The 20,370-nt window shown below is 38.8% G+C and overlaps 3 protein-coding genes across 9 annotated transcripts in view; 2 read left to right on the top strand and 1 right to left on the bottom strand.

Moving 5' to 3' along the window:
• The window catches only part of cobl (cordon-bleu WH2 repeat protein), a 79,598-nt gene extending 75,695 nt beyond the window's left edge, over positions 1-3,903 (bottom strand). For 4 of the 6 annotated variants that reach the window (XM_087812102.1, XM_087812107.1, XM_087812106.1 and 1 more), the window contains exons 1-2: positions 3,797-3,903; positions 3,583-3,646 (exon numbers count right to left, since the gene is read on the bottom strand). In XM_087812102.1, the coding sequence (XP_087668228.1) occupies positions 3,583-3,605 (23 nt within the window). In that variant the 5' untranslated portion in view covers positions 3,606-3,646; positions 3,797-3,903. Of the gene's footprint in view, positions 1-3,578; positions 3,691-3,796 lie in introns of those variants that run through there. The other 2 variants (XM_087812105.1, XM_087812103.1) reach the window with 2 other exon arrangements.
• Positions 889-11,580, top strand: LOC148063036 (C-C chemokine receptor type 1-like). Of its 2 annotated transcripts, XM_087812120.1 has the most exons (5): positions 889-921; positions 4,916-4,969; positions 6,364-6,414; positions 9,748-9,891; positions 9,954-11,580. In XM_087812120.1, exons 3-5 carry the CDS (start codon positions 6,411-6,413, stop codon positions 10,829-10,831), a joined length of 1,026 nt encoding a protein of 341 aa, XP_087668246.1. In that variant the 5' UTR covers positions 889-921; positions 4,916-4,969; positions 6,364-6,410; the 3' UTR covers positions 10,832-11,580. The 2 variants fall into 2 exon arrangements, with proteins under 2 accessions (XP_087668246.1, XP_087668247.1); XM_087812121.1 differs by lacking the exon at positions 889-921 and having other exon boundaries at positions 4,601-4,969.
• Positions 11,581-12,152: 572 nt separating this feature from the next.
• On the top strand, positions 12,153-16,332 carry LOC148063035 (C-C chemokine receptor type 3-like). Its single transcript, XM_087812642.1, has 3 exons — positions 12,153-12,217; positions 13,102-13,266; positions 14,416-16,332. The coding sequence occupies exons 2-3, from the start codon at positions 13,220-13,222 to the stop codon at positions 15,485-15,487; spliced, it is 1,119 nt and encodes a 372-aa protein (XP_087668768.1). The 5' UTR covers positions 12,153-12,217; positions 13,102-13,219; the 3' UTR covers positions 15,488-16,332.
• The last annotated feature ends 4,038 nt before the right edge of the window (positions 16,333-20,370 follow it).

Here is a 20,370-nt window from a genome sequence, read left to right as displayed (position 1 = left end):
TAAAGAAGGAAACTAGGAAAAAAGATAGGATACTAAAAAGGATAACAAGGAAAGAAACTAAAAACAGATTAGGAAACTAGGGAACACAGAGGGAAAAAAGCAAAAGATGAAGAAACTTGGAAAAATGGAGACAAGATCTGAAACAAGGAAGCAGAAATGGAACTAGGAACTAAGTACTGACACTAGGACAGAAAGAAGGAAACTTTGAAACAAGAGAACAAAAAAAAGAAGCAAGTAAATTGAAAATTAAACCAAGAAAAATTAAGGAAATAAGGAAACAAGCCCTAAAACTAGGAAGTAAAGAAAAATAAAGAAGGAAACTAGGAAACAAGGAAACAAGAGGAAAAGGGAAAAATAAACATGGAAGGAAACTAGGAAAGAGAATAGGAAGCATAGCAACTATCAAACATGAGGGAGATGGATAGAAAACTCTGACTCAATGGATAAATATCAACAACATAACCATGAATTCTTCTCTGAGAAGACTTTAAACTGTGATTCACATCTTCATTTAAATTATTATCTGTGTTTTTCAAGCTGCAAACACTTCCATGAGCAGAACATTTATCCTGGACTCAAGTGAACCTTCTTAACTCTACGACTGTGACCATCAAGACGAAACTTCTTATCGCTTTCTTTATGTTCAATAATCAATAACCTTTATTTTGAACTAAATGTGAGGAATTCAATCAACATAAGTCGTTCAAACACGCCTCAGGAAACGCACTTGAACGCACTTGAACGCACTTGAACGCACCGGCAGGTTCTCAGATCTGCCAGAAGGATATACGCCTGGTTTGTTTTGTTTTTCTTTGGGTCACGTTGTGTTGTTAAAGGAAAAAAAGTTGTTTTTCTCCTCAAATAATTAAAGATTAACACAATTTCTGTCACTTCTCTACACGTGGTCTGTGCTCTACTAAGGTAAGGTAATACTTTATTGATCACTATCTTTCCCATTCATGCTGTAGAAAATATTCAATCGTTTCCACTGAGTAGAAGTGTGAGGAAAGAAAGAAATAAATAAATAAATACACCGGTACAAATAAAAAAAATTTTCACGTAACTGTATCGTTATTGAACAGCACTGTATTGATTGTCTATTTATAAAAAACTAAATGAATAAAATATACAGTTTCCTTTTATTTGTTTTTTACATTTTTTCTTCCGGGGGCTTTAAAAAAAAAAGAAAATTTTATAAATATATATCTTTTATAAATATATATATATTATATTTTTTCAACATAGTTTTATGGTAATATTTCAATAGAGTGTGTGTAAAATAAAATAATATTTATTAATAATTAACATGCAAATATTCACAACATTGTGTTTATTAATAAGCCTTGAGACGGCAGAAGTTATTACGACTGAGGAAGAATTATGTCCTGGTGATGACTGAGGACAAGAGGATACAGTGGATTCCTGCAGCTCTTAAAGCTGATGTTTGGACATATTTTAACTTTTAGTTCTATTTATTCAACCAAAAGAAAGTGAAGCAACCACAAGGTGTCGCTGACGTTCCGTGTCCTCTAAAAATGTTCTGAAAATACTTTGTGACTTTGACTCATTAGTGATTCGTTATCGTTGGGTCGTGATAGGAAAGTGTCGTCTACGCCTACATTGTTCGAGAGAGATTTGATTTGAAACTGTCGCAGAACGTTTTGTCCTCGCGTTTGAATGACTCCATCACAGCAATGTCATCAAAAGAGACAACGAAAAGTCTCCTAACAAGTTGTAAAGCACTGAACAGAAGTCAGCGTCAGTGAAACAATGTCCCTGAACCTCGGGACAGAATCAGGAAGGTCCCGGAACGAGCTCCAAACCTCCCGCCTCCACACCCTCTCTATTTTAAACAGTGTGTTCCATGAATACAGATACTAGCGGATACTGTACGCATGCCAGGGATCCTCCCTGCGGCCGATATCATCTTACGCTTATATTTATACCTCATGAAGGCTCGTGGTCTAGATTCCATCAGCCGGGCTCGGAACCATCCGTATAAATTTAGGGACGAGTCAAAACATCAGACTCTCCAACTTTCCCCGGAGGTTTTCGGAAATTCCGAGAGCAACAATTATCTCCGGGCGCGTGACTGAGATAAACAGTGATTTCCGAGTCTTTCCTGCACTTTTCCCTCAGATCTGCCACTTCCTGAGAGACTGTGACACAGTTCAAGAAACGTCTACGTCAGCACAGACTGAGGAGGTCCGTTAAACTCTTAACAAGTCCGGGAGACAATTAAAACCAGCAGGAATGTGGTCGATAGCAGGATTTCTCTCTTTAATTCAGCGCCGCTCCCTGATAGATGTGGGAGACGAGACCACAGACCCCGAGAAACGGATCTTCCACGTCTCAACAAAAGCCGAGCCCAGACATGTGGAAGGAAAACAACTCATTAACAGTACGGAGACCGTAAACACGAGCCGGGTCACCGAGCCAGACCAGCAAACAACGAGTGAGGAATCAAACCTTCATCATCGTCTCGTGGTCCTGGCTTTAAGGTCCGGCTCTCAGCGGGCGACCCGGACCAGGACCTGAGACAATCGTCGTCATGGTGCTTTATACACAGATGGAAATGTCAAACAGCGCCGGCATAAAAGAGCTTCTTGTGAGCGAGTCTAGAGGCTCTTGAGAGGGTCTGGGATTGAAAGTACTTCTACTCGAGGTACAAGTACTGATGTTGGATTTTGGAAAAACATCTGTTTAAAACTTTAAAACAGATCGAGGACTCCAATCCTTTTTAAAATGAGACGTTGCGAAGCAGAAACCTTGACCAGAACTGGACGTGAGAAGATCAAGAAGAGTCATCGTGAAGTGACAAGATTTCATGTCAACAAACACACAAAGACACACTTCACTCTCTACACAAAGACACACTTTCACTCTCGGAGTCGATCCACTCGTTGAAATATGGGAAACACAAAGAAAAGTCTTCATGTGTCGACCAGAACCAGCACTAGAACCTTTTCTCTCAAACCGGTGCAGTATTTAACACCGACTCAGACAGTTTTTGCCGCCACTTCTACTGACAAAATATGTTCAAATACAAATTAAAAGATAAACGTTCGACACGGCTCTTTTTTTTAATAAAGCTTTCATTGTTTATTGTTTTTCTAGCTACAAAAACAGATTTTAAGGAAATACAGAAGCTGATTTGTAAAACTATTTGTACTTCATTTAAGAATATACATGTAATAATATACATGTTACACTATATAAAGTTTAAAAAAATTGTATTTTTTTTACACAGAAATTTCGAGTTCTTGTAAAGGGAAAAAGATGGAAACACACATGATCACATATGGAATAATCAAATGGAATACAAGCAGATAACAGTGTGTTGTTAAATCACTCGTAAAAGACCAAAAGTAGATTTTGTTTTTCTTAATTTCTCGTGTCTCAAATAATAACGTTCCTGGGTCAGAGTTGCTCTGTTTGAGTGCCATTTGAATGACAGAGCTCCTCAATGTTAGTCTCTCACTAACAGGAATTATTGGTCATACATGGCAGGAGTGAAGATGTGGATTTGAAGTGAACTTGTGTCAGAAGATGAATCAAAGACGCTGAACAGCATGAACTCACCCCAGAGACGTGAAGTCGCTCATGGCTCAGATCTTCTGGTGAACCTCATCCATGTCGGCAGCACCTGCAGAGCAACACATTCACCTGAGGATGTTGGAGGAGCAGCAGAGTGACGTGAAGGTGCAACAAGTGAGCGTCAGAGCCGGACGTTCAAAATAAAAGCCCCACATATCCCCGCGACAGGGTCGCGCACTGGACCGGGTTCGAGTCGTACCATGCTGCTGAAGCGGGTCACTTGTCAGATCCACTTGCTGTAATCTTCGTGTCCGCGCGCGGGTTCGCCTCGGTTTCACCTGGTGTCGAGCTAGAGTCTGCGCAGACGCCAGCTTCCGGTGCTGGCGCAGCGGCGAAACAAATTAAAAGCATATTAAAATAGACAGCAAAACGGAGACATTAAATAAAATGTAAGTATTTGCAGTTCATTTGAAATGCATTTTTTCAAATATAGATAATCCAAGTTAACACTTGTGCGTTATTGTAAAGATAACTGTAGTCGACGCTTGTGCTTTTATTGTGATGCGGACTTTTACTTTCCGGTTCTTCGCGTATGTGTGGAACTTTCCACGGCTGCGTGTTTCTCCTCATCCCGCCTCCGTCAGCAGATCCCACGCCAATCATCCTCAGTGGGAATTCAATGAGCGTCAGCTGGAGAGCAGGGGAAGGTCCCTGAACACAACACGACAGCGACGCACCTGAAGTGAAACAGTTGCGTTAATGTCCGGCAGGTTCGTCACAGGTGGAAACAAACATGAAGTTTCTTCAAACATGAGAGAGAATATTTATTTATTTCTTTTGAAAAGTGAATTTTTCTGTTGGCCAGGACATGTTTACAGGTCGTCGTCCATGTAGAGTCTAGTTTCGGCCACTAGGTGTCGCTGCAGGATCATAATAACATGATGATGATCATGTATTAATTCATAGTCAAATAATAATTCGTATTATTATTAATCAGGATTTTAATGATTCTAACATGTATTACAGTGAAGCACGGGACACCCTGGAAAGGTATCCCCTTCTGTTGACACTTAAACAGTCAAATGTATTATTGAAATATTATTATTTTGATATAATTTTGTTTTTTGTGTTGGTATCGCTTCACTCTTATCATCCACGACGTTAAACATCATTTACAGATCATTTCATCCATTTTCCTTCCCCGACACTTCTAGTGTTGCCTGAAAATAAGAGCGACAAATACACACAAATGTCTAAAATACTGTATATATATGTTGGGGTGATGCCGTGTCAGGTGTTTGGTCGTATCGGTGACATGATCGTCCTTTCACAGGAAATAACATCTCACTTCTCTTTTTTATTTGACTCATCATATCAGAGTTTCTCAGACATCAGAACATCTTGCAATATTTGACACAAACTCACGTTCAAGGTAATTATACCATGTATTACTTGCAAATATTTTGTGCATTTTATAATTGTTTATGTCACAGTTAAATGGTTGTTTGGAAACAAACGCATATAGAGTGCGTATTTATATATATATATATATATATATATATATATATATATATATGTATATATATATATATATATATATGTATATATATATATATATATATATGTATATATATATATATATATATATATATATGTATATATATATATATGTATATATATATGTATATATATATATATATATATATATATGTATATATATATATATATATATATGTATATATATATATATATATATACATATATATATATATATATATATATACATATATATATATATATATATATATATATATATATATATATATATATATATATATATATATACGTATGCACACACTTAGAAAAACATGTGTATATATACTGTATATATACACTGTGAAAATATTTTCTGTGATTGGCAGGTGAGCTATTATTTTGTCTTTGCTTGTGTTCTTTTATAGTATTATTTAAATAATTTGACAATTCGAAAAAGTAAAATCGTTTATTTTTTTCAAGGGATTTTTTTTTTTGTTTACACAGTTTAATTGTATTTTCATCAGCAAATGATCATATATTACTATGACACTATGAAAGATAAATACATTTCATAAAATATATGTTTACATTTTAAATGATCCAATTCATTATATGTATATAAATAAATGGTTATATGTATATATATGTTCTAAATGTTTAACCAATAGGCAAATGTATTCTCATACTATAACTTGCTTATTTTTTATATTTTTCAAACTGACTAAACAGTCTTCTCCGTCAGTGACACATATCTCAAATAAAACAAGAGCGTAGTTTATTTATGCACTAAAAAAATTAACTGCAGTAAAATAAACAAGAACCATCGAAGTGGGAAACGTTCAGATAACATATCTAATGATCTTAAAAACACAAGTTGTTACAAGACGTCGAGCACAAGATGCAAAGATTTGTCAAACGCTTCACAAGTCGCAGATTAACTGGCGTGCGACGTGCGATAATCTGCTTCCTCTAAGAAGTCGCAAGAGTGAGGAAATATTTCATGTAAATCAAGACATTTACGTATGATTTGTCGACGAACAATATTTAAACACACCTTTTAAAACAACTGATATTCTTGTTTTATAGTTTCCCATTCAATTCTCTTTAAAAACCTTTTACTTTTGTACCTCTCTAAATTTTTTAAACTCTTACTTATGGCTGTCTTTGTTGTTCTATAATCTGTATGTTCTCCTTGTGTGGTTTGGAAGTTTAATAAACAAAATAAATGATTATTATTATTACAAACCTTCAGCTTTAATATCTGACAAACTACTTTTGTGTGTATTTCAGCTTCGAAGATTCTGCCTTTCAAAGAAGAACCGACGACTTCAGTTCAAATGGGTAAAAGTACCTTCATGGTCTTAGACAAAAAAGTTACCATACCGTTAATCACCAGCAGGGGTCCTTCTAGTACCACTATGTACTTATGCTCGGCACTAGAATCCTCAACAATTATACATGAACAATAAAGTTGCGAGACTTTTAACAGCGACTCACAAACTTTTTTGAACTAAAATGATTGTTAAACAATACAACAAGTAACATTTAAAGCAATTTAATTATACAGGAACTTCAACATATGTACATTATAAAATATAGTGTTGCTTCGTAGTCTTTCATCGCGAGTCACTGTAGTATTTCTCTGTGAGGTGTACTGCATTACTACAGTGCCTCGCGTAGTAATACTACTGTGACTTGTGGTGCAGCTTTGTAGTTTACCAACGTGTTGACAGATTTTTGAGCATCATGTTCCATCAGTTCCAGGTGAGTCAGTAAAACAAGAATTCATTCTAGGACCATCAGTTTCTTTTTGCACAAAACTCTTATTTAATAAAGATATTTACATTAGAAAATACGCTTAAGCTCCGCCCACTTAAAATTCGCTATTTTAGCTGAAGTCTCATCCAAGCAACCACGCCCACTCTGCTCTGATTGGTCACAAAAACACAGGTTGCATTGAAGGACTCACGTAAATTTTAAACTCCCGTTTTATAAATTAAAAACGAATAAGAAAAATAAGGTTTGCTGCTTAATGTACACATTAGAAAAACACCTAAAGGCAGATGTAACTCTTACCATGTTTACATAAATATATATTTATTTATTAACATGTTCTTCACTGATGTAGATCTTCTAGAGACACCTGCACCAGAGTGATGTCACCATGTTTACATAAATATATATTTAGTTTATTAACATGTTCTTCACTGATGTAGATCTTCTAGAGACACCTGCACCAGAGTGATGTCACCATGTTTACATAAATATATATTTAGTTTATTAACATGTTCTTCACTGATGTAGATCTTCTAGAGACACCTGCACCAGAGTGATGTCACCATGTTTACATAAATATATATTTATTTATTAACATGTTCTTCACTGATGTAGATCTTCTAGAGACACCTGCGCCAGAGTGATGTCACCATGTTTACATAAATATATATTTAGTTTATTAACATGTTCTTCACTGATGTAGATCTTCTAGAGACACCTGCACCAGAGTGATGTCACCATGTTTACATAAATATATATTTAGTTTATTAACATGTTCTTCACTGATGTAGATCTTCTAGAGACACCTGCGCCAGAGTGATGTCATCATGTTTACATAAATATATATTTAGTTTATTAACATGTTCTTCACTGATGTAGATCTTCTAGAGACACCTGCACCAGAGTGATGTCACCATGTTTACATAAATATATATTTAGTTTATTAACATGTTCTTCACTGATGTAGATCTTCTAGAGACACCTGCGCCAGAGTGATGTCACCATGTTTACATAAATATATATTTATTTATTAACATGTTCTTCACTGATGTAGATCTTCTAGAGACACCTGCACCAGAGTGATGTCACCATGTTTACATAAATATATATTTATTTATTAACATGTTCTTCACTGATGTAGATCTTCTAGAGACACCTGCGCCAGAGTGATGTCACCATGTTTACATAAATATATATTTAGTTTATTAACATGTTCTTCACTGATGTAGATCTTCTAGAGACACCTGCACCAGAGTGATGTCACCATGTTTACATAAATATATATTTAGTTTATTAACATGTTCTTCACTGATGTAGATCTTCTAGAGACACCTGCACCAGAGTGATGTCACCATGTTTACATAAATATATATTTAGTTTATTAACATGTTCTTCACTGATGTAGATCTTCTAGAGACACCTGCGCCAGAGTGATGTCACCATGTTTACATAAATATATATTTAGTTTATTAACATGTTCTTCACTGATGTAGATCTTCTAGAGACACCTGCGCCAGAGTGATGTCACCATGTTTACATAAATATATATTTAGTTTATTAACATGTTCTTCACTGATGTAGATCTTCTAGAGACACCTGCACCAGAGTGATGTCACCATGTTTACATAAATATATATTTAGTTTATTAACATGTTCTTCACTGATGTAGATCTTCTAGAGACACCTGCACCAGAGTGATGTCACCATGTTTACATAAATATATATTTAGTTTATTAACATGTTCTTCACTGATGTAGATCTTCTAGAGACACCTGCACCAGAGTGATGTCACCATGTTTACATAAATATATATTTAGTTTATTAACATGTTCTTCACTGATGTAGATCTTCTAGAGACACCTGCACCAGAGTGATGTCACCATGTTTACATAAATATATATTTATTTATTAACATGTTCTTCACTGATGTAGATCTTCTAGAGACACCTGCGCCAGAGTGATGTCACCATGTTTACATAAATATATATTTAGTTTATTAACATGTTCTTCACTGATGTAGATCTTCTAGAGACACCTGCACCAGAGTGATGTCACCATGTTTACATAAATATATATTTAGTTTATTAACATGTTCTTCACTGATGTAGATCTTCTAGAGACACCTGCGCCAGAGTGATGTCATCATGTTTACATAAATATATATTTAGTTTATTAACATGTTCTTCACTGATGTAGATCTTCTAGAGACACCTGCACCAGAGTGATGTCACCATGTTTACATAAATATATATTTAGTTTATTAACATGTTCTTCACTGATGTAGATCTTCTAGAGACACCTGCGCCAGAGTGATGTCACCATGTTTACATAAATATATATTTAGTTTATTAACATGTTCTTCACTGATGTAGATCTTCTAGAGACACCTGCGCCAGAGTGATGTCACCATGTTTAATTTAAACCGTGATCTCATTTGATTTCAGACGAGAACTTTATTAAGTATTAACTTCAAAACAGATCCACGTCATGATGAATGAACTACTGCATGTTGAAGACTTCAAAGTTTACAACATGTGAATAAGTCAGGAGGGTTTTCACATTCGATGAACTTTAATTCATATATAATACACAGTATATTTTTGAGAAATCTAAGGGATTTCAAGCTTTATAGTTCGAAAAATACAGAAAATTAAGTTCTGTTCAATATATTATTATGTCCGCTATAGTTTAATATAAGTGGGTCGACAAGAATGTAGAATTGTTGTCTGATAACTACTGGAAGTGCTTTGCTGTAACACAATGAGGTGTTTGAATGCAGACAGAATCCTATAGTGATTAATGTTCTTTGCTTTTAAACAATCTTATTACGATGGAAAGATTTCATTAAGCTTAGTTTGAAACCATCGGTGCTAGACTGTTGATGTTTTTTTTTTGCAGGAGAATACGGAGAAAACACGAGCTCCATCTATTATGATGGTTACCTGGACGATTACGTTACCTGTCAGACGGCAGGTGTGGAGAATATCAGCCACGTGTTCATCCCTGTGATCTACAGCCTGGTGTTCGTCGTCGGGATCCTGGGTAAGCGTCATCGCCGAGACGGTTCCTCCGTCCAGTCTTCTCACCGGCGTGTTCTCTTGAAGGCAACGGCCTGGTGATGAGCGTGACCTTGATGTTCCGGAATCAAGCCACCATGGCGGACATTTGCGTCTTCAACCTGGCGCTCGCCGACATGCTCTTCATCCTCACGCTGCCCCTCTACGCTCACTTCGAAATGGTCGGACGCTGGGTTTTCGGAGACGCCATGTGTCACTTGGTGGGCGGCGCCTGCCGGACCGGCTTCTTCAGCAGCATCTTCTTCATGGTGATCATGACGATGGACCGCTACGCGCTCATCATGCACGGGCGCAGGGTGGCGAGCCACCGCACGAAGAACGTGGGCGTGGCCATCGCGTTGATGGTGTGGCTTCTGAGCGTGTGCGTCTCCCTCCCGACCTTCGTCTTCTCAAAGGTCGACGACACAGAGTGTAGCTTCAGCCCCAAGGACGAGGCCTGGGAGCAATACGACCTCCTCACGTCCAACATCTTAGGTCTACTGCTCCCCCTGCTGGTGATGGTCTTCTGCTACACCAGGATCGTGCCCGTGCTGGTGAAGATGAAGAGCGCCAAGAAGCTTCGTGTGGTCAAGCTCATCATCTCCGTCGTGGTCACCTTCTTCGTTCTGTGGCTGCCTTACAACGTCTGCCTGGTCTTTCTGTTCCTCTACAACATTGAATACCTGGAGGAGACCTGCGACTCACAACATCAAACCTGGATGTCCATCGTGGTGACCGAGACCCTCGCCTTTACCCACTGCTGCCTCAACCCCTTCATCTACGTGTTCGTGGGACAGAAGTTTCGGAGGCGAGCTCTTGTCATGCTGAAGACCTTCCTTCCTCAAGGGAGATGTTCTTTTAGAGCTCAGCAGTCCAGCAGGAGAAGCTCGCTTTCCTCAAGAACAAGCGAAACTATCGTCCTTTAGCTCCTGTAAGGAACGTCAGGGAAGGAATGTGATCATTATTGCTGAGTCGACGTGTGTGTGAGACATAAGGATATGATATACAGTGATATATAGTGATATACAGTGATATATAGTGAAATACAGTGATATATAGTGAAATACAGTGATATATAGTGATAGTGTAGTAACAAGTATATATGTGGAGTATTGTCCAGTACTTGACTCTGGTGTTGTGATAGTGTAGTAACAAGTATATATGTGGAGTATTGTCCAGTACTTGACTCTGGTGTTGTGATAGTGTAGCAACAAGTATATATGTGTAGTATTGTCTGGTACTTGACTCTGGTGTTGTGATAGTGTAGTAACAAGTATATATGTGTAGTATTGTCTGGTACTTGACTCTGGTGTTGTGATAGTGTAGTAACAAGTATATATGTGTAGTATTGTCCAGTACTTGACTCTGGTGTTGTGATAGTGTAGTAACACGTATATATGTGTAGTATTGTCCAGTACTTGACTCTGGTGTTGTGATAGTGTAGTAACAAGTATATATGTGTAGTATTGTCCAGTACTTGACTCTGGTGTTGTGATAGTGTAGTAACAAGTATATATGTTTAGTATTGTCTAGTACTTGCCTCTGGTGTTGTAATAGTGTAGTAACAAGGAAATATGCCATTTTGACTGTTGGTTCTATAAAAGAAAATTGTCATAATATTTTTAATTGCTTTTATATCATATCTAAGAAATGATGTTCAATAAAAACACAATCTAAGCTCATTCTAAATGTCCTCTTCTTTTTTATATCTTTATTTTTTTGACTTAAAGCAACACTACACAACATTTTGCAATATCACAACTTTTCCTTGGAGACCTGCCAGAGAACTGCTTAACAAACTGCTTAGTCTTGCTTTGTTAACAAAAGTTCACGTGATATACATTGTTTATCTATCTTTATGAAAGAGATTTGACATTGCAGTTACACTCATCCGACACTGGGGGGAGCCAGAAACGAATAATTTAAATCTCGTTCATTGCTCCTATAGTTTAGTTATGTTTAGTTAAGCTTGTAGTTGATCATTTTCAAGAAAAGTGGAGTTACAATATATAACATAAACCGTCAATCACATCTGATTTTTATTCATCAACGTTGACGAGTTATCTTCGCCAACGTATTGCTATGTTGCTGTGTTTAATTGGAAAAAAAAAACAATTAGTTCTACCTAACCTAACCCCGACACGTTTAAAAAAAAAAAAGCAAGACAAACCACAGACCTAATTTGTTGCAAGATGTGAACGGAGGAAACCATGAAACCAGAGAGCAGCTGTAACACGTCGAGAAGAATTCCCTTATAGAGGTGACAACACAGCAGCGAACACATCGAGCCTCAAAGACCGACGTGGGAAGAGGTAAGAGAAAGAATCTAACACTCTCTGACTGAAGGGAACTTCCAACAGTTTTATTATTTAAGAAAATCATGCCCATTACAACGGGAACAGAATTCAAAGATTACATTTATTACATGAATAAAGTTTATGGCAGTTTGTTTTGGTTCCTACGATCATTAATTAAGATTTTACGTTTATATTTTACGTTTATATATACGTTTTAAAAACTGTGCAGGATTTTGTGAGTGAAAGTTCATTCCTTTCAGAAACATCTGGTTTATAGCGAGATCATCGTTTTTTTAACCTAACCGGACATTTACAGAGCGACATTTTTCAACGTTTATCATCAGGGGTCGCGAGTCCTCGGCCTTCACCTCATTCATGTGATCACTGTTTCAACTTTTCACCCCAAAAAACCACAACTTCACCCAAACTTATCAGGTCGGTAGAGCAAACCTCTGGAGGTACGTGCTAGGATGAACTTCTGCTGATCGTCACAGTTTTAGAGTCGTTCACGTGAATCTCAAAGGTTGTCGTTTCCTTTCATGTACGTGGCCATGTTTGTCTTTTGGCTCCTGCTGCCATTAACCAAGTTTGTTTCCTTTATTTGTATCATTTAATAACTTTCAATGGTTCATCAAGCACTTGTAGAGCAGTTCACCTCATTCAAAGTGGTTGATGGGATATATAGTTTGACTGAGGGAGTGTTTACTTCAGCCTGTACTTTAGCCTACAACATCTGGAAAAGATAGCAGTAACATTCCTCTTGGACTAACCTGCTCCGCCCTAACTCGTGCTGATACTGTTTTATAGGTCATGTGACCATTATCATCCGGTCACATAATATTACATTATCTTCTGCTTGTGACCACAAAGATGACTAATTACATTTATTGCTCTTTTAGTTTAACCACTTGGTTCTGCTTTGACACTTCTCACCACACGAGGAACTTTCCTGACCTCGGTGACTCACTTCACGGCTGTGTTCAGCGAGACCACGGCTCAGATACTCACTTCACCAGGATGAATTACACGGTCACACCCGACGGCTTCACCTCTGACCTCGACAGGTACTGAACCACAACACACACTCGATCCTGACGCACAACATCCTCCTTATCGTGTGAACTTTTACCATCGAAATCCTTCACTTTCCTTAGGTATTATTACTTGTATTTGTATTATATCTCATACGCGTTTATTATTGTGCTTCAACTATCGAATCAATTGTATTTCAGCAGGTGGTACATGGTTAGATAGATGGATGAGTGGACGGACTAAAACGGAGTCCGTTCTGGTCGCTCCAACACGCCGTCACTTCCCGTTAGGAAAAGATCCCGATCTGTAGAAACATCGCTATATTTAAGGCAAATTTCCCGCCCAGGGGGTCGTCCTTTCCGGGCCAAATGGTTCTTTCAAGTTCCTTGTGTCCCGATCCCCCATTGAGAGACATTCTAATTGGTTTCCTTTTCTAATCATTCAAATGTTCTCGGGTGAGGGTTTCCGTCTTTTATCCCCCCTTTCCCGGATGTGTCTTGCTTCGTTCTTTGATCTACGATTTAAGGTGTGATTTGCAGATAAACAGATGTTTTAAATAACTGGTGTCGTATCTAATCCTGATCCAAGCTTGTCTTGAAACAGTGTAAATCAGTCTGAGTTGAATGTTGATTGTGAATGTGTAGTCAAACGTTTAAGCTCTTAGATCAGTCGAGTAATTTATGCTTTATATTTTGATTATCTTTTAGCATTAATTTATTATGGCGTATACGTATAGTGTATAATAATTTTTTATCTAACGGGAAGTACGGCTAAACGGACGGACGGATGGATGGATGGATGGATGGGTGGGTAGGTGGGATGGATGGACGGACGGACGGATGGATGGATGGATGGGTGGGTAGGTGGGTAGGTGGGATGGATGGACGGACGGACGGACGGACGGATGGATGGATGGATGGGTGGGTAGGTGGGATGGATGGACGGACGGACGGACGGACGGATGGATGGATGGATGGGTGGGTGGGTAGGTGGGATGGATGGACGGACGGACGGACGGACGGATGGATGGATGGATGGGTGGGTAGGTGGGATGGATGGACGGACGGACGGACGGACGGATGGATGGATGGATGGGTGGGTGCGAGGGCAGACAGAGGTCTTGATATCAGCCGTGGAAATAATGTGTCAGAGTTGGTGTGAGGAGTTTTTGTTTGTTCCAGCTTCAACACAACTGGTCCACCTGGAGACTTTGGAGACTTTGGAGACTTTGGAGACTTTGGAGACTATGGAGACTATGGAGACTATGGACCATGTGACTACGCGCCCCCCAATCGTGAGGCTATTGTCGCCATCTACTCCATCTTCTTCCTGGTCGGGCTTCTGGGTAACTCCATGGTCATCTGGGTCATCGCCTGCGGGACGCGACTCCGCAGCATGACGGACGTCTGCCTTCTGAACCTGGCGGTCGCCGACATCCTCTTGGCCTGTTCGCTTCCGTTCCTCGCCTACCAGGCCCACCACGAATGGGTGTTCGGGGACGCCATGTGCAAAGTGGTCCTGGGCACCTTCAGCATCGTGTCCTACTGCGGGATCTTCTTCATCACGCTCATGAGCATCGATCGGTACCTGGCTATCGTGCACGCGGTCTACGCCACTCGAGTCCGGACGCAAATGTTCGGAATAGTGGCCGCGATAGTCACATGGCTGTTCGGATTCTTCGCAGCTTTGTCAGACATCGTTTTCCTCAAAGAGCAGACGTACGAGAACGAAACACACAAGCAGACACACTGCTACTCGGACTACCCAGGTGTGGACGACAACAATCACTTCTGGAGACTGTTCGGTCTTTTGAAAATGAACATCTTGGGTTTATTGCTGCCGTTGACCATCATGGGCTTCTGCTACTCACAGATCATCAACAGGTTGCTCTACAGCCACTCGTCCAAAAAGCAAGCCATCCGATTGGTCATCACGGTGGTGGTGGTCTTCTTCTGCTGCTGGGCCCCTTACAACATCTCCCTGTTCTTCAAAGCCCTGGAGCTGCTGGGAGTGTACTCGAGTTGTCAACGAAGCAAGGACGTCAACGTCGCTCTCGTAGTCACGGAGAGCTTCGCGTACCTTCACACCTGTCTTAACCCTTTCCTGTACGTGTTCGTCGGTCAGAAGTTCCGGCAGCACCTGCGGAGGTTGATCAACAAGCTTCCCTTCTGCCACCTTTCGCAGGAAGGTCTCAGAAGAAGCTCGGTCATGTCCCAGACGTCCAGTCTGGACGGCAGAAGCACCGTGGTGTAGTGTCGAGTCTGCTAGCTTTTTTACTTTGGTTAGTTTACTTTCTCCAAAGAGAATCAAACCCCCAGAGTCACAGCAGTCGTCCACCTCTTCATCTCGACAGCCTTCATTGTTGAGATGTTCTCCAGAACAAGTGAGTAATAGTTATTTTTAAAGTGCTTTTCTAGACCAGGTGTGTATTGTTTTTTATTGTCAAAGCGCTTCGTGAAGTAGGTTTTGTCGTTTACTCTTCACATTCCAGAAACATGTAACCCAGACGCCGTTACTATCAGAGTCACTTTTACCATCGAAGGTGAAAATATCCATACACTTAAATATTGAAATACATTTCTTTACTATACCATATCAAAATTAAGCAGGAGAGTATCGTTTTTTATATCAACTGTATCGTTTCCCCCGTGTCGTGATCCGCAAAATATGGTATCATTATGGCTCAGATTCCAGCATGAATCTTATCCTTTAGATGTATTTCTCAATGACGAATGTCGAGGACATGAAGCTCTTATTAGGTATTACTGAATCTTGGATATTACTAGGGTTTATATTTCCCTCACCGCAGCACGTCTTTGTCTCCAACTCTGCAGAAAGAATTTGTGTTGAGCAAACGCCGACACGGGATGTAGACGCTCACACGGCTCTTTTGCTCGACCTAAAACGGAAGCCAACCGACGACCACCATCCTATTTGGTTTCCTGCTTCGAATAATAATCTCGTCACACACGTGTTAAAGGTCCACCACCATTCTATCAAAATACTATTTGAGAACGTAATAATGTCAAGGTTGCGGATTTCATGTTTGTAAATACACTGTTATTTCCATGTTGTACTATCATTTACCCCCAGAAATATTTAACCAGCTTTAAGTAAATAAAGCATGTTTTTTCCTTGTTTGTATTACAAAAGTTCTGAATAAAGAGTGATAAAGCTGTGGTACATCGGTGTCGTGCAAGCGAGTTCGCAGCTGCACTAGGTGACATTTCTGCTGTTTCAGTCTCACTCGTCTCAATTGACCTCAATTGCAAGAAACCACAATCTAATGTGGGGAGTGCAGAATGTCGACAATTTCCCGGTGCTAGCCTCACATGAATAATCATGTCAAACACTAGGTGCACATAAAAGTGTAATATCTCTATGAACTCTTTAAAGAAATGTGTGCCGATAAAACAATCTTAAAAATAAAGCTACACTGAGAGGGCAATACATTGCATTATATACCGTGACTTGCTGGAATACCTGGTGTTAATATGATGGATTTATTTTTTATTTTCTTCCCCACTTTACAATTGTCAAAATAATCTTAAATTCTAGATGTAAATTCTACTATATACCAACTTTCTTAAAAGTTAGAATACAATACGTGTGATTTAAATGTCATTAAATTGGAGGTATTTCAATGTCCATGGGGGTCTCCTGCCGATCTCGCGCCCCCTCGTCCTCCCATACAACACTTCACTGAGCTCGGGAGTCGTTTTCAAAACATGTTGTCGAGCAATAGATGAGTCTTTAAAACAATAGGATCAGGTTTACACACGAACACACAGGCCCACACATACACACTGATATGTTATCTATACATACAAAGATAAGCTGAATTTGGGATAATAATTAATCTCTTGATAATTTATATTTTACATAATTATATGCATTTATACTGTTGGTTATACTGATGTTTTGCTGCTGTTTACATGATACAAACTAAATAAAATCGTCAGCAATAGTGGAAAACCAAAATACTTCCCATATGTAATTTGAAAATATAGTTTTCTATTAGTTGAAAAGCATTGAACAACAGTTGGAAACATTTTTTTTTGTTAATACTACATTTATTTGTGTATGGTTGCCTTGGTGATCTGTGTTTCTATTTCTTATAATTATATTGTTTCGTTCTTTTGTTCAGTACTGACACCTGTTCCTCCCCCCAGTGCTGTGTCTCAAATCGCATACTTCTCTTAGTATACTAGAAGTTAGTATGCATCAGGATAGTGTACGTACTAACTAGTACGCAAATTCTCCACAGATAGTATGTCTCAAATCAAACTGTGCTGCGACACACTAACAGGAAATGACGCGACAGCTTCTTCTTCTACTACTATTTAACAATACTTGCAACCAGCAACCTGAGGTCTGTGGATCAGAATCTACTTATGGTTCCTGAACACGGTTCAGGACCAGAGGAGAGAAATCCTTCCAGACTGTTGCTTCTAAGCTTTGGAACGATCTTCTCTCTCTTTGCACTTGATGATCTACTGACTCCTTCAAGAAACATCTGTGTTTGATGATCTACTGACTCCTTTAAGAAACATCCGTGTTTGATGATCTACTGACTCCTTCAAGAAACATCTGTGTTTGATGATCTACTGACTCCTTTAAGAAACATCCGTGTTTGATGATCTACTGACTCCTTCAAGAAACATCTGTGTTTGATGATCTACTGACTCCTTCAAGAAACATCTGTGTTTGATGATCTACTGACTCCTTCAAGAAACATCTGTGTTTGATGATCTACTGACTCCTTTAAGAAACATCCGTGTTTGATGATCTACTGACTCCTTCAAGAAACATCCGTGTTTGATGATCTACTGACTCCTTCAAGAAACATCTGTGTTTGATGATCTACTGACTCCTTCAAGAAACATCTGTGTTTGATGATCTACTGACTCCTTCAAGAAACATCTGTGTTTGATGATCTACTGACTCCTTTAAGAAACATCTGTGTTTGATGATCTACTGACTCCTTCAAGAAACATCTGTGTTTGATGATCTACTGACTCCTTCAAGAAACATCTGTGTTTGATGATCTACTGACTCCTTCAAGAAACATCTGTGTTTGATGATCTACTGACTCCTTCAAGAAACATCTGTGTTTGATGATCTACTGACTCCTTCAAGAAACATCTGTGTTTGATGATCTACCGACTCCTTCAAGAAACATCTGTGTTTGATGATCTACCGACTCCTTCAAGAAACATCTGTGTTTGATGATCTACTGACTCCTTCAAGAAACATCTGTGTTTGATGATCTACTGACTCCTTCAAGAAACATCTGTGTTTGATGATCTACTGACTCCTTCAAGAAACATCTGTGTTTGATGATCTACTGACTCCTTCAAGAAACATCTGTGTTTGATGATCTACTGACTCCTTCAAGAAACATCTGTGTTTGATGATCTACTGACTCCTTCAAGAAACATCTGTGTTTGATGATCTACTGACTCCTTCAAGAAACATCTGTGTTTGATGATCTACCGACTCCTTCAAGAAACATGTGTGTTTGATGATCTACTGACTCCTTCAAGAAACATCTGTGTTTGATGATCTACTGACTCCTTCAAGAAACATCTGTGTTTGATGATCTACTGACTCCTTCAAGAAACATCTGTGTTTGATGATCTACTGACTACTTCAAGAAACATCTGTGTTTGATGATCTACTGACTCCTTCAAGAAACATCTGTGTTTGATGATCTACTGACTCCTTCAAGAAACATCCGTGTTTGATGATCTACTGACTCCTTCAAGAAACATCTGTGTTTGATGATCTACTGACTCCTTCAAGAAACATCTGTGTTTGATGATCTACTGACTCCTTCAAGAAACATCCGTGTTTGATGATCTACTGACTCCTTCAAGAAACATCTCTGTGTTTGATGATCTACTGACTCCTTCAAGAAACATCCGTGTTTGATGATCTACTGACTCCTTCAAGAAACATCTGTGTTTGATGATCTACTGACTCCTTCAAGAAACATCCGTGTTTGATGATCTACTGACTCCTTACTTACTTACTGTTTGAACGCTATCGCCGACACCTGCTGGCAGCACGTTTTGCAAGTTTGGAAAAAGAAATAATGAAAAAATATGAGAATCGAAATATTCGCGAAATATTTACGCTGGTATCAGCAAGACGTCTCATCCTTCTACTGCTGCTGAAAATACACCTGTACGTATATGTATGTATATATATATATATATATATATATATATATATATATATATATATATGTATGATGTAACTTCTGTTTACAACGTCACTAAGATGGAGCCGTTTAGTGTAGAAAGTGTCCATCGATCCATACTCAGTTTTATGGGCGTTTTAGTGTCAATTTAGTGCGTATGGAGCACTACATTTAGATACTAAGAATTGAGACGCACTCACGCCCTAAAAATACTAACTTTGAGTACACAAGTATGTGATTTGAGACACAGCACAGGTTTCAATATGTTTGACTGCTAAACAACATGTGCGCCAGAGCTTGCTTACGATTGGCTCCTGTGGCTCCTGTGGCTCCTCCCAGCACCGGCCCACCTGCCTGCACCGTGACAGGTGATCCTGTCCATCATGACCAGCACCGATCCTGGAGCACCTGAGCTCTCACACACCTGTTAGAAGCCGTTAGTAGCAGTCGCTGCCGTTTGGTGTGAAGCGGTCGAGCTCCGTGGCTGCAAACCTCGATGATTCCGGTGAGTTAACCTAGTCTAAGTAACTCTGTAAATAATTACAATTCTTAACAGCCTTGATTAGCCTTGTTTATGTTGTTGTAGTTTTGACGGCTGTGAGCCTGTATTTAAGTTGTTTGTCAAGAGAAAACTAAAATGTTATTCCCATTTGTTTGTATTTTTATTTGGGAATAGCATCCTTCTTTTAGATGTTTGTTTAATCCCATTATGAACGCGACCTATTAAATGATTTATTTTCTTTAAACCAATTCCATCTGGTTAGTAATGTTATTTCTCTTACCCTAGCGTTCTGGGGTCGTATCACACCATTAGAAACAAATGAATAAACATACGTTGTTCTTTACAACTGACAAAAGTTTTTGATTCTGTTTATAAATCATGTCAATTCAAAAATGCGCAACATAAACCATAACAACAATTATAGGCAAA

This window comes from Callionymus lyra, chromosome 17 (assembly GCF_982586985.1).
Source record: "Callionymus lyra chromosome 17, fCalLyr1.hap1.1, whole genome shotgun sequence".
Classification (NCBI taxonomy): domain Eukaryota; kingdom Metazoa; phylum Chordata; class Actinopteri; order Syngnathiformes; family Callionymidae; genus Callionymus; species Callionymus lyra.
The sequence above is the reverse complement of the archived record's forward strand: the minus strand, read 5'-3'. Positions and strand labels throughout refer to the sequence as shown.